The 13,363-nt window shown below is 47.7% G+C and overlaps 1 protein-coding gene across 3 annotated transcripts in view; it reads right to left on the bottom strand.

Annotated features, from left to right (window-relative positions):
- Positions 1-557: 557 nt before the first annotated feature.
- Positions 558-13,363, bottom strand: part of MAP3K3 (mitogen-activated protein kinase kinase kinase 3) — a 30,440-nt gene continuing 17,634 nt past the window's right edge. For 2 of the 3 annotated variants that reach the window (XM_050327674.1, XM_050327676.1), the window contains exons 8-17: positions 12,121-12,254; positions 11,232-11,305; positions 10,492-10,559; positions 10,267-10,359; positions 9,225-9,416; positions 7,863-8,011; positions 6,735-6,866; positions 5,915-6,044; positions 4,658-4,835; positions 558-2,295 (exon numbers count right to left, since the gene is read on the bottom strand). In XM_050327674.1, coding sequence (XP_050183631.1) covers positions 2,067-2,295; positions 4,658-4,835; positions 5,915-6,044; positions 6,735-6,866; positions 7,863-8,011; positions 9,225-9,416; positions 10,267-10,359; positions 10,492-10,559; positions 11,232-11,305; positions 12,121-12,254 — 1,379 coding nt within the window. In that variant the 3' untranslated portion in view covers positions 558-2,066. The remainder of the gene's footprint in view (positions 2,296-4,657; positions 4,836-5,914; positions 6,045-6,734; positions 6,867-7,862; positions 8,012-9,224; positions 9,417-10,266; positions 10,360-10,491; positions 10,560-11,231; positions 11,306-12,120; positions 12,255-13,363) is intronic. The other variant, XM_050327675.1, reaches the window with a different exon arrangement.

Below are 13,363 nucleotides of genomic sequence, written 5' to 3'. Positions count from 1 at the left end.
TTTACTACAGGCTGGAATATAGGTGGGACACACAGAGTAGGCACATCTCAGCACAGGGAAGGGCCATCAGTCCCTGGGGGCTCTTTGCTCTGCTCTGGAACAGCCTCCCGTTGAGGCGGATGAGGTAAAAGAGCCACGGCGGGTCCTGAGGATTGAGCTGCTCTGAAAAGGTTTAAAAAGGTGACACCATTTCCTCATGCCCTGTCCTCTCCCAGAACACAGCCTGGTGGGATAACAGGGAAAAAATCATGGGAGGAGGTGTCAGTTTGGTGAGGAAAAGCCAAGGAGAGAGAGAGAGAGAGAGAAACCCCCCCAGACGTCCCCATCACCGCAGGGTGGAGGGTGGCGAGTCAAGATCCCAATCTTTGGTATATTCAGGTGCTGGAAAAACACTTCAGACTCTTAAATCCTTTCAGGACTTTTGGTTGTTTGGGGTTTTTAGGGTTTTTTCCTTTTTTTTTTTTTTTTTTAAATTCAACACAGTATTTATCGTGTGTTCAAGGAGCTTGGTTTCATTAAAAGTTTGCCTTATCCTGCCATCAGCATTCACTTAAAAACTTAATTTTACTGCATTATGAAGCAATTTTCAAGTTTTTATGGGGGAGAGGAGTGGAGGTGTGTGGAGCCTTAATGTGGTTCCCAATACAAGAGCAGAACACCTTGATTGTTGCCTTATAAAGCAACATTTTAGCTAATTAACATTTGCTTTTCTCAGTTTCATTTCTCAGAGGTAACTTAGAATTACTCCACGAATCCTCAGCACTTAAAAACTGATGGTCTTTTATGAGTGACACACAGATTATTGGTGCCCAAACCAACTGAGAGGGTTTGAGGGCATCAGGAACTCACTCCTCAGACTCGTGGTACCTCTCAAAAGCAAAATCACTTGGGTATGTTTTGCTGGCACCTCTGTGGGGATCTCCAGGTAATTTTAGATATTCTCTCTGGTTCCTTGTTTGACTAAACTCCTAAAAAGCTTATTTAAATTGGGCATTTATGGAAGTCTTAAAATAACCACTTGCATACCCATAAAACAAACCCCACCGAAGGGCTGAGCTCGATCCCAACTTCCTGTGCACAAAAAAAACAACCGAGTGTCCAGCTAATTTACCCACGAAAAAACCTCCATTTTCCATTAGTCAGGTGCTCAAAGAAAGGCTGAAGGAAATTCCTGGGCACCAGATGGACTATCTTTGGTTTAAAGGATGGCACAACGTCACCAGGCAGAAAGAGGGATGGATGCAGCAGGAAACTCCTCTGCACAACTCCCTCCCCAGAGGGGTTTTGTTTGGACCCAGCAGCCCCAGGGAGAGAAGCAGGAGCACAGATTTGCTGGCTATGAGGACACAAACTGACACTGCCTCAATGCTGGGGCAGATCAAGCCTTGGAAATCGAGCTCTGGATTTTCCAGCATCAGCAGGAGAGTCCTTCCCTCAGGCCCCGGAGCGATTGCACTCTGCTGAAACTTTTCTGATTATCCTGACATTTGGCTAGAAAGACCTCCCTCACCCCCACCCCAAAAATCCATGGGCTCATTATAAAACATCACTATTCACATACTTCTGAATCAGTATTTTCTGTGAACACCTTCAGATGCTGAATACTTAAGAAGAAAAATATATCCTACTATAGCGAGTGCATGCTCCATGACACATGGCTTTGGGCTGGATCCAGGGACTGGAGACACCTCTGGAGCCCCTGGCTGGAAAGCAGGGATTCAAACAGACAAGAGCTGCTCTGGAGGCTGTTGGTTGTTTCTGTTCTGCAGAGTGGAGCTCTCCCAGTTCCCACCTGGGTTCAGATTTCTTCCCCTTCCCCTTCCCGGGCCTGCAGGAGGTCACATCCAGCTGCAAGGTCAGGGCAAAAAAAAAAAAAAATCCAGCCGTTGGCAGGATGAACATCAGTCCAGCACACTTAAGGAATCAGGCACGAGAGCAGACCCCCAAGTTCCTTGGCATGACTTCCCCAAAGGACTAGGCCAGCCGAGTCGGCGTTTCGAAGACGCGGCACCGCGACGGGCGGTGGCGACGAGACCGGACGGGGCCCGGAGAGCGAGGGAGGTAATTCAGTACTGGAGCTGTGCAAACTGGTGTCTGAGCAGCTCTTCAGCAGAGGGTCTGTGCCTGGCTTCCACAAAGATCTGCTTTAGGAAGTCCCGGCAGTGTTCTGATATGTGGGAGGGCAGCTGGGGGTTGGTGGGTTGGGTGGCGATTTTGAAGATGGCGGCCATGGCTTCGTACTCGGCCCAGGGGGGTTTCTCCGTCAGCATTTCCACCACGGTGCAGCCCAGGCTCCTGGGAAAGCAGGCAGGACAAACACAAGTGAGGATTGAGTCAGGGAGAGCTCCCAAGCAGCCAACAGCGAGGTGCAGCTCTGGGAGCGGCTCTGAAATGGGGTGGGTGCTCAGCAAACCCCCACGGGTGCTCCAGCTCAGAGCCAGAGCTGCCAGCACTGCTGCCCTCCCTGCTGCCAGGAGAGCAGGGAAGTGCTGAGCCAGGGGGACTGGTCCTACTGGGGCTCTGGGAGGTGCCATCTGTCCTGCTCCCCTCTGCTCAAACTCTCAGGAAACATTTGTGTTAGCAGGAGACAGGACATCAAAAGCATTTACAGAATCGGAGAATGCTTTGGGTTGGAAGGGACCTTAAATCTCACCTTGTTCCACACCCCTCCACTAGATAAGGTTGCTCAGGTGCTCGACTTGCTGAGTTTTTAACCAAGGTGAAGCAAATCAGAGCTCACAAAGCCATTTCAGCAAAAGCCCTTCCTCAGTCACAACCTTGGAATGCCCACGTGGGGGAAAAAAAAAAACCACCCAACCTAATAATACCTTCACAAGAAACCAAGCATCAGTCAAAAAATAATTAAAGCTGTAACAGCTCCTAACTGGGAAGGTTGTAAGTCAAGTCCCAGTGGGACAGATGCATCATTACCTTAAAGGAAAAATTCCTTGGAAAGTTAATGGGGCTCTGCAGGCTCCTTCAAGGCAAGAACACGATTCTGGGGACATGGCTGAGCCACCTTTCTGAGGCAAACGTGACACCAATCCCTTCCCAGGGAAGATGGTCCTGCAGCACTGCAGTGATTGGGTTTTATTCCAAAAGGATTAATTGCTTCCTCCAGGCCATGGATGAAGCAAAAGCAGTCAGGGAACTTTTAATATCCAGTGCTGTGTTTTTATCACATCTTCCCGTTCAAAAGGCAAAACTGCCTCCTCTACCTTTAAACTAAACCCTCTATTTTGAGGTGAAAAACAAGGAAAAGACATTTTCAGAGGCAGGCTCGCCTCAACTGCCAAGGCAAGGAAGGGAAGGAATTAATACAAGAGGAATATGCAAGAACCGATTTCTTGACAAGGTTTAAAAAAATCCAACGTGAAAATTTTACGCCGTTTTTCAGCCATTTCAGACTTACTCGAGGAGAGAGTACAGCAAATGCAAACCATGTGTGCTGAAGTGCTGGGGGTTTGCTCAAAAAGCAAGCAGGGATATATTATTGTTTAGACTGATTTATACCGTTTAAGCAGATCCGGTTTCTTTAAGACATTCAGCAAACAGCAGGAATGTTTTTCATGTCAAGTCACTCCAGCAATAACAAATAGCTCACATATTCTGCTGTTTAGGAAAAAAGAAGACTGGAGAGGGGGCCTGCAGCGGTGGCTCAGAGCCAGGTGGATGGATCTGTTACGTTTCTGAGCCCCTGGGCCATCCACATCCACCCTGGGACCGACTGAGCTGGAAAATTCTGCCCCCCCGAAATAATGGTTGGGATTGTAGGGACTGGAGCCTGGCCAACGGCAGCGACTCTTTGATGGGAATGGACCAATGTCAGCAGCAAGAGGAAATCCACAACTGCATCAGCCCAGGGGGAAGGGCACGTGCTCCACTCTCTCCCCAAGCATCCCAACTGGAGGAGTCTGCAGAGCTTAACTCTTTCCACACGAGACATTTCCACTCCCTGCTCGTTCAGGGAACAGGCCTTGCTTTACTGTGGAGGCACAAACAGACCTTTTGTCGCTGTTGCTCAGTTTAGTTTTCTAATCCCACCTTTTTAAGGCCTCCAAACCCAACATTTTGGCACAGGACCATTCTGCTCTTCCGATAGAGGCTGTTTCTTGGCTGTGCCAATAATAGCACAGCCACAGTTTCCATTCATGCAGATCATCCCTGATCTGACCTGGATCTTTTGTGTTATTGCAGGTTTGGGCATCTTTCCTTTTAAGCTCAAATTCTATTCATTTCCAGTACTTTTTAAGCATAACTTATTTTAGAACTAAATGAATGGGCTCTCCCTAAACAACCTTCAGTTGTTCTTCTAAGGGATATCACAGAATCCCCTACATCAGAAGGGACCTACAAAAATCATCAACCCCACTCCTGGCCCTGCACAAGACACCTCGAGAAGGCATAAGAAGGATAACAATGCTGCACCAGTCAGAGAGCAAAAAACCAGCTGTCAGTTCAAGGGAGGAACGAGTGGAAGCTGTTCCTGAAAAGCTAAAGGAGTAGCTGGGTGCTGGCACCGCAAAGCACAGCCTCGAGTTCAAACCAACAACTTCACTTTGGCTTTCCGCTTCTGATCCAGCCAAAAGAGTGAGATTGGATTTAGGGATGGCAGAATTGACCTGGTTCCAGATAAAGTGATCTACCAAAGGCTCACCAAACGTCCGCTTTCCTGCCGTAGCCTTCCCCGCTGATCACCTCCGGGCTCATCCAGTACGGGGTGCCGGTGACGGAGCGGATGCCTGTCCCAGACATGCAGATTGTCTGCAGCCGTTTGCTGGCCCCAAAGTCCCCCAGCTTCACGTTGCCAGCAGAGTCCCGGAGAATATTGGCTCCTGCACAAAAACAAAAGCCGAGGAGCAGCTGTTTCCACGCGATCCAAGCTGTTGGATCCGCTTATCCGACCCGAGACACCCCTGCTCGTGGGATGGTTCCTTCCCCGTTAAGCCTCAGGTGAACTGCTGAACATCATTTTCTTTAGTTCAGGCTGCGGACAAGCCAATTGCTAATGGTTGTAAATGGGAAAAAAAAAACTTCAGGGAAAAACACGAGGAAGTGAAGGGGGGGAGGGAAATGAAAGCTGAGTCAGCACCGGCATTGTTACAGCGCCTGTAAACAGCTCGGGCAGCCTTGCAGGGCCCCCCAGGCCACAGGCTGAGAGAGAACAGAGCTGTGGAGAGAAGGATTTTATTGGGATGCTGCTTTGGTGAGTGCAAGCATCGCTCTCTGGTCAGCTGGGTAACAGATGTAGCCAATTAAACCACTTTGAACTCCTACAATAAACAAGTCAATCTTCACTTTACTTGGTCAGAGGTCCTGGACATGAAGCACCAGGGAAAAAAGAAAACTTTAGAGCTTAGGTTTGTATGTGGACACAAACTGAGGTTTAGACACCAAAACCAATTCTTCCTTTCAAAGCTATTATGAGATCAAGGACCCCATGTTGGCATTATCTGGTGTATGCCTGCATGAAACCTGCAGCCACCAACCCTCCTGGTCCCTCCAGGGCACAGAAAAGTCTGTGTGGTGTCTGCCACATCTGCTGACAGTCACTCCTAAGGAGACTGGCTGGCTCCAGGGGGTTATACTGGGAAGAGGAAGATGAAGGACTAATCAGAGGCTTTATGTGGAAGATTGGAGGTTTCTCACCCAGAGGAGGCAGGAGAGCCACAAGGGCCTGAGGTCAGCAGGACTGCTAAGAGCAGGCATGGAGCCCTTATGGCAGCTGGAATGCCAACCACCAAGCTGGGATGAAATCAGATGGGAATCTACAAGTGGATGTAAGACCGAAATGGGATAAACTGAGCAAAGCCACATTCAGAAGCCCCAGCCAGGATACCAAATTCTTAACCCTTGGTCTCTTTACAAGAGTTTCTTTAGCACGTGGCACATCTCAATCAGCAGCTGATCTCACCCTTTATGTCCCTGTGCACAATCATGTTGCTGTGAAGGTAGGAGACCCCCTCGAGGATCTGCCGGGTGTATTTGCGGGTGACGTTTTCCGTGAGGGCTCCGTACGCCTTCAGCTGGTCCTTCACCGACCCCTGCACCGAAAGCAAACAGAAAAAGTTGGCAAAGAAATGACAGACCCACTGATCTTTGCAGCCTCCATTCAATTCCCACGAGCCATGGGTGTGTTATACACCCAACCAGCCCAGGAATGAGTTCTGGCCTCTTCTAAAGCCTTCTCGCCCTAAGGAGTCCTTTTAGAGAAAGGCAAGGACAGGTTTTATGGCAAAAATAGCTCAAGGAGGTTCTGTCTGCTTCCTCCATGCTGGTACAACTGGTTGTGAAGACAAGCAATAAAACAGTTCAGCAGATTGATCCAGGTCCAAAGTCTCTTTTTTTTTTTGCAGGGTCAGTTTTAGCCTCATTTGCTGGACCACGACTGTAATTCAGTTATTATGATTTACAAGCTGGTCCAAGTCCTCTGGAGTACTTTGGTAGGACAAATTTAGACTGAACAAAAGAACTGGCTTTAGTGATTAATAAAGAGAATGTATTTCAAGTACAAGACACTGAAGGGAAAAAAAAAAAACCAAACCAAAGAGGTTGCTTGGGCATAAATAAAATTAAAGTGGTGGCATTATAACCCACGATGAGAAGGAGCAGCCCTGAGAGGGTTTAAGGTGGATGACACAGTCAGGGGGATCACAGTAACTAATAAACCAACTACCAAACTCCACAAATCTCCCTCTGTGATCCATGAGCGTGCTGCTTGTGCCAGCTCTTACCCCTGGCATGTACTCCATGAAGATGGTCAAGGTCTTCTCTGCCCGGTCCCGTAAGCAGCCGTAATATTGGACGATGCGCTCGTGCTGGAGGTTCTTCAGCAGCTGAATTTCACACTCCAGGGCACTCACTTCCTATGGATGTTGCAGGAGAAAATAAGGTTGCAGTCCCAGGAAATAGCCCATCCTAATAAATTTGTCATGCCACCGGCAGGATGAAACTACCACTGCCCTGAAAAGTCTGATCCACGGCACTGGAAAAGGCAAACAATGCCAGTGGTTCACGATGAATCCTCACTGTAGCATCAGCAGCTAAGGACAGGTGTAAAACAAAGGCAGTATCATATATGGATTTAGTACCAGAAAAACTTTGTTCCTTGTCTTGATTTTCTTCACCCACAACACAGCTATAACCTCACTTCTCACACAGCAATTTCAGATGGAATCACAGACGTTTGTTGCCCAGGAAAAGTCTCAAGTTCTTGCTGAATCTTCCTGGATCAGTTATTCCAGCTCAGAGTGAATTTGTTCAGTAGTGGGAAACTGGTACATTGTTGAAACACAAGCAAGAACCCAACAGCCATTCCAGCTATCCCATAACTTCAAGGTGCCCTTTCCCATCTCCACTGTTTCTAATGGGTTGTCACATCCCTCTTCTTGATTAATTTACACAGCACAGCTCAATTTGTTTTAAGGACAGGGAGAATTCAGAAGTGAAAACTGGTAATTCACACACTTGATACAGGGTGTACCATATAAACCCAGAAGTGGGTTTTGCAAGTGCAAGCAGCTTTTTTTGCTCAAAAAATTGAAAAAAAAAACAACTAGTCTTTTTGGGTTTAGTTTCATTCACATCCATGTCTAACCAGGAACACAGGGTAGTCTACCATTCCTCAAGTAACCTGGCAACAAACCAGAAAGCTGAGAAGGGAGAGCCAAAAAACGAAGCCAGAAAATGGATTTTAGTTTCAGGCTGAAGTTAATAACACAAAAAAGTAACTTTTTTTAAATGGCTCCTATTCCTCTCCACGTGACTCGAAACCCTCGCAGGAACTAAAAGAAGCCTCCAGTTTTTAAGGACAAGCAGATGAGGGCATTTTGCAGGATTTTAGAAGGTGAGATGAGTGTTACCTTGCTCGTTTCAGGGCTCTCTGGATCGAACTGGACCTGCTTGGCTGCGAGTTCCCTGCCCGTGTCCACGTCATAGCACAAATACACGCGGCCGAAGGCGCCCTGGCCCAGCAGCTTCCCTCGGCGCCAGTTTATGGGAGCACTTGGAGCTAAAAGAGAACAGCAGGTGGATTCTATTAACCCACTACTTTAAGAGATGGTTCAGCACTTAAAGAGCATCTTCCAGCTGCTGGATCAGCCTTGGTAAATCAATCCCGCCCAGCCGGGAATGGTTTTACACTTCTGGGACAACCTGAAGGACGTTGTTCTGAGGTCTTTGCCAAGGTGGCCCGAGGTTCCTTCTCCTGTGGGAAGGATCTCACTGCAAAGCTCCCTCTACAGCAGAAAAATTAAAGTCATAATTCCCTACCAGACAGTGATAAAGCTGGGGCTGTAAGGTTAGCACAGCCTGTGCACCTTCTTTAGCTGCTCAACGATCAGATTCCAATAAAAATACACACCAGACCCAGCTAAAGCAGCCACCTCCAACCCCAGCAGGAGGTTACATCCACAGGGAATTAGGACTCCTCACATTCCATGGGCAGCAGTCTCCTGACCCCAGAGATCAATACCCGAGGCCAGTTTTCCAGACTGCCCCAAATCCCCAAGCACATCACTCAAAAACCGGTGCTTCAGCCCCAACTTGGAAAGCAACACTCCCAGTCTCCTGCAGTGCAATGCATCCAATTCTGTTGTATCTCACAAGAAACTCTCAAAAACAAAGACAGGAACCAGCCATCTGGACAGTGTGAAAATACAGAAGAGCTGCGAGATTAGCTTTGCCACGTCTAATTTAATCAGATTTCCTGCCAGTCGGTATTTTAGTGTTGCAAGCACACTCCTCATTCTGATCCCTAAATTATTGGATGGGATATCTCAAGTTCATTAGTAAAGACTTATGTTCCATTTCTTTTTTTTTAATAATAGAAAGTTGTCCAAAGAACCAACTCAGGGATGCTATTAAAACAGGAGGAAATCTTTCTACTAAAGAGCAAGTGAAATATATACAGTATTACACAGTAAAGTAAGTGTAGCCTGACTACAAATGTTAATGTATCAAGAAAATAAACAAGCCTGTCTGGCTGTTTTAAAGAGCCCTGAAAAGACTGAATGTAGGGGTTTTTTTTAACTTTCTGAGCTGAATTTCTGAGGCTTCCTAAAGCAAAAACCACCTCCCCGTGGAGAAGAAAACAGAGAAGAAAAAGACGACACGTCCTGCAGGTGACACAAACCGGCCTCAAAACCACAACGAAGGTAACGATGTGGGAACCACGGTCATCTGTAGGGTCTGGAGCTGGCTGAGGGGGGTCAGGGAGCGCTCACATTTGGTGGGGATGTTCCTCTCCTGCACCCCCAGGGCGTTCTCGCTGTCGGCGCTGCGCAGGCGGCCCCGCGGGTCCAGGTACTGCAGGGCCAGGCCCAGGTTCTCCCCGTTGGTGCTCAGGGAGCGGCTGGAAGGGACCAAGGTGAACAAATTCCCCTGGTGACGCCGTATCCTGGGAAAAGTCCTCCGGCCTAAGGGGGAAAAAGGCATTTTAAATAGAAGCTTGCAAGTGGAAGGTGGTGGTTGGAGAGCAAGGAGAAGGGAGGAAAAAAAAAAAACCCCCACGAGATGCAAAAATGTAACAGTTCGGGGCTGACGCTGCCTGAGTTCAGTTTGGCTCTGGATCATTCCCAAAGCAGAAGGCAGAGAACACTTTGTGATGTCCTCAGTGCTGTGGTGCAAAGATGTGAACTTGCCTTCCAAAGCACAAATGTGAGGTTTACAGGGTACCACACAAGATCTGACGACTCCCAGAATGACTTTCTAGATAACGTGCCCGGACTTGGAAATAAAAACCATAAACAGAGATTATGGTGACTTGCACCTCATGAAATTTCGAGAGGGCAATTTGCATAAAGCCATCTGAGGAGCAGAGATGTCATTCTTTAAGTCCCTGCTATATTTAAAAGACCCAGAAAGAAGTCTGTGTTGTGAATTAGCAAAGAATAATGAATCCCTGAGGTAGGAACCTGCTACATATGGCCAAGGAAACAACCCTGTGCACTGCCCCAGCCCACCCTGGATACTCCCAGAAAGCACAAAGTCAACAGAGAATTACAAAGTAAACCAAGAATTACAAAGTAAACCAAGAATTACAAAGTAAACCAAGAATTACAAAGTAAACCAAGAATTACAAACAAACCATAGAGTGTCTCCATGAAGATGAGGCATCATGCACAGCACCATCAACTCCAGCACTCACTGCAAGGCCCAGGGCTCTTCCAGGCTCTTCAGCTGGGAATTACACTCATCCCTAGAGGATGCCATCGCCTCACCTTGTATTTCCAGCCTGGAATGGGAGGTCTGAGAACAACAACTCACCATCGTTGTAGTCCTTGTGCTGCATGGAGACGTTGTAGCGCCGAGGGTAAGTCCCACCCTTCCCTGCCTTGTCGTAGATCTGATTCTCCCGGTCTGCAGGGAGAGGCAAGGACACAAGATAAGTTTACCCTCCCATGCCAACATTTTCCTGGAGCAGCAGGGTTTTAGGAAGAGGTAACAAACAACTCTATGGCTTTTCAGAGCAACCCTTGCAGCAGGACGTACCTGAGAACTCCTGTCTGTTATCAGGAAAGCTTTGGGCCCTCGACATCCGGGACTTCCGAAAAGAGGGACTGGTAAAGAAAGAAGGCAAGAGTAAGTTTGGCATAAAAGCACACATTACCTCCAGGAATTAGCTTGGAGGAATTCTAAAAACATGCTGAAGCCCAGTGTTGCATGTGCTGGGAAGCCACATTTGCTATTCAAGTTAAGAGAACCTCTGGCTGCCCATCAAGCCACACCAACAGCACAGAAAGGGAAGAGAAAGACCCAGAGCATCAAACTGTGACAAATTCTTCATCAGAGAAAGAGCCTCCCTTATTTACCTCTGGAATTAATTCTGTATCTTGCAGGACATAGCAATCTAGTTCAATGATCTATTTGGGGTATTTTTTTGTCATTTTATTTTTTAAGTGAACCAGTAAAGCCTTGTCTAAAAGAGTTTTGAATCCTCTGCAGCCAGATGTTCTCAGAGTGTTGGCTCCACACAGACTGCTCACTTTAGAACTCAATATTTAACACAGAAAGCCACTGAAGCACCAGTTTTGTTGGTCTGTGGTTTTGCCAGAAAATAAAACAGCCTGAAGACAGAGTTAATTCTCTTTAAGAAATATATTGGGATATGTAGGAAATAAGTTCTTGTTTTCTCCAAGAAAAATTATGAGATGGAAAGCAGACTTTTGCCTGAGTACAACTGGTATTTTTAATCAGAGCACACACATCCCTACCAGTCTGTACATTTGTACCTGTCTGCTGACCTGTCCAAGGACTGGCAGCTTCCTGACACCGAGTTTTCAGCACTGCTTAGAGGGTCCAGCATCTGCAAGACAGAAGAAATCACAAGGCAACATCAGTGCAGTCCAGTGCAAGAGCAAGAGGAGCCCACTGCTGCTTGTCTGGAGGAAGTCCAGCTGAAGAGGGGAGTTTAAGCCTTTTTAAATGCACATTTTTCCCTTATATCCAATGGAAATTGAGTTCCTATCAAATCTGAGACACTGCTTTAAGTGTTGAAAGGACTCTGGTGTGACAAATGGAAGTTTAGGTCAGCCTTGTGCTGCATTTTGGTCCCAGCTGCCTCCAGGAACAGGCTGTGCTGCTGCATTGCTGCCTCCACCTGCGAGCTGCCCTTTGGCCTCACTTCCTACTTTTCTGAATGGAGAGCAGACTTTCAAAAGCAAGAGGGTCACACAAAGCTGGCAATAGGAAAACCTGAGCACATGTGTGTGACAGCCCTAAAACTGCTCAGTCAGTGGAGAGGCAATGCCCAGCACACGCAGCAACTGCTTCTGGCAACCCGAAGGCTCTGGATTTACACAGCTGCAATCTGAAGCAGTTTAAATGCACAAAGCAGAATCCCAGAATGGTTTGGGTTGGAAAAAGGACCTCAGAGATCATCCACTTCCACCTCCTGCTGTGGGCAGGGACACCTTCCACTAGTGCAGGTTGCTCAGAGCTCCATCCAACCTGGATTTGAACGCTTCCAGGGACGGGGCGGCCACAACTCTCAGGGCAATGTGTTCCAGTGTGCAGATGCTGGTGAATATTGGGGAGTGAAAAAAGAGGGCCCAGATCCCAGTAGAGCTCCTTAACAAGCTAGACTTGTTTTTTTCCCCCCCCTCTCATGCTGATACTCACACACTGCTCGTTGGTCTCTGGGATGAACTCCCCCTCGCTGTTGATGCTGGTGTAGGAGCCCTGGCGAGCGATTCGCTGCTGCCTCTCGGGAACGTACCCCGGAGGGGGGGAACTCCTGCCCGTGTTCTGGGAGCCTGGGAGAAGGAGATTCCCTTTAGATTCCTGCTGCTGGAATGAGACTGCACGTGCACACACACAAAATCTAAGTATCTCTTCTAACAGCAGGCCTCCAGCTCCACGACCACACGGTAGGTCTGGAGCGATCCCGAGAGCCTGGACAGGAACCAGGAGGGGTCACATCGAAAACAAACTGTTTGATGAGCACCTCTACTGACAGTTCAGACACTACATGATTACTGGTGGAGCTCCTAACCTCTTCTGCTCCACTTTCTGAGGGTGATTTCAGTACCTCAGGGAAGGTAGAGGATTCCAGGAATCCCTGGCTTTTGAGTATGAACTTCGTTGCCGATCTCCACTAAACAAAGCACTTGTCAGGGTAACCAACCTTTGTGTCTTTGTTCTAAGTTTGCATCAGTCAGGATAATTTCTGAGTGACAGCACACTCCTGCTAGTCAGCATCAGCTGAGCAACTTCAGTGGCACGTGGGAGCACTGTTACCTTTGGAAATAACCCCCAAATTTCTGGTTTACTGCGAGAAAAACCAAACTGTGCGGTCGGTTTGGGCGAAACCACGTGGAGGTCAACTCTGCAATTCCTGTTAACTGGATAACTGGATGGACAGAGAGTATGTTTAGGGGCCAAAGGATGAGGAAAACAGTTTAATCATCTATTAATGGCACTACCTAAAGCGTTTCTGTTGTGCTACCTACTGAGAGAAGCTTCAGCCCTAGGATTTACTTTTTCCTTGCAGATCTCAAAGAAGATGAAACTTTAGACACGGGAAGAAACAAAACCCCCTTTCTGCAGTGACTTCTCCACCTGCAGCTCCCACTGTGAGCTCCTAGAACTGCTGTGGTCCAGCCAATCTACTCGAGGTCACCCATGAAGTCAGGGACAGCAGCTGAGGATCAGCTCTCAAGCTGTGCCTTTTTTTTACAGCGCTGCCTTTAATTAACTGTGTGTACTCAGGTGCTGGGAAAGATGGGTGAAGATCAGCAGATATCCTCCCAAGGAAAATATTTTCTACTGGAGTTGCTGTAATAAAGGGGGAAGGCAGGAGAGATCTGGAAAGCAGAGATCATTTTAGAGGGTTGAAAAGCAGAGCACACACTTTTGGGAGGAC

This window comes from Myiozetetes cayanensis, unplaced genomic scaffold (assembly GCF_022539395.1).
Source record: "Myiozetetes cayanensis isolate MyiCay16 unplaced genomic scaffold, myiCay2020 scf34, whole genome shotgun sequence".
In the NCBI taxonomy this organism is placed as follows: Eukaryota; Metazoa; Chordata; class Aves; order Passeriformes; family Tyrannidae; genus Myiozetetes; species Myiozetetes cayanensis.
The sequence above is the reverse complement of the archived record's forward strand: the minus strand, read 5'-3'. Positions and strand labels throughout refer to the sequence as shown.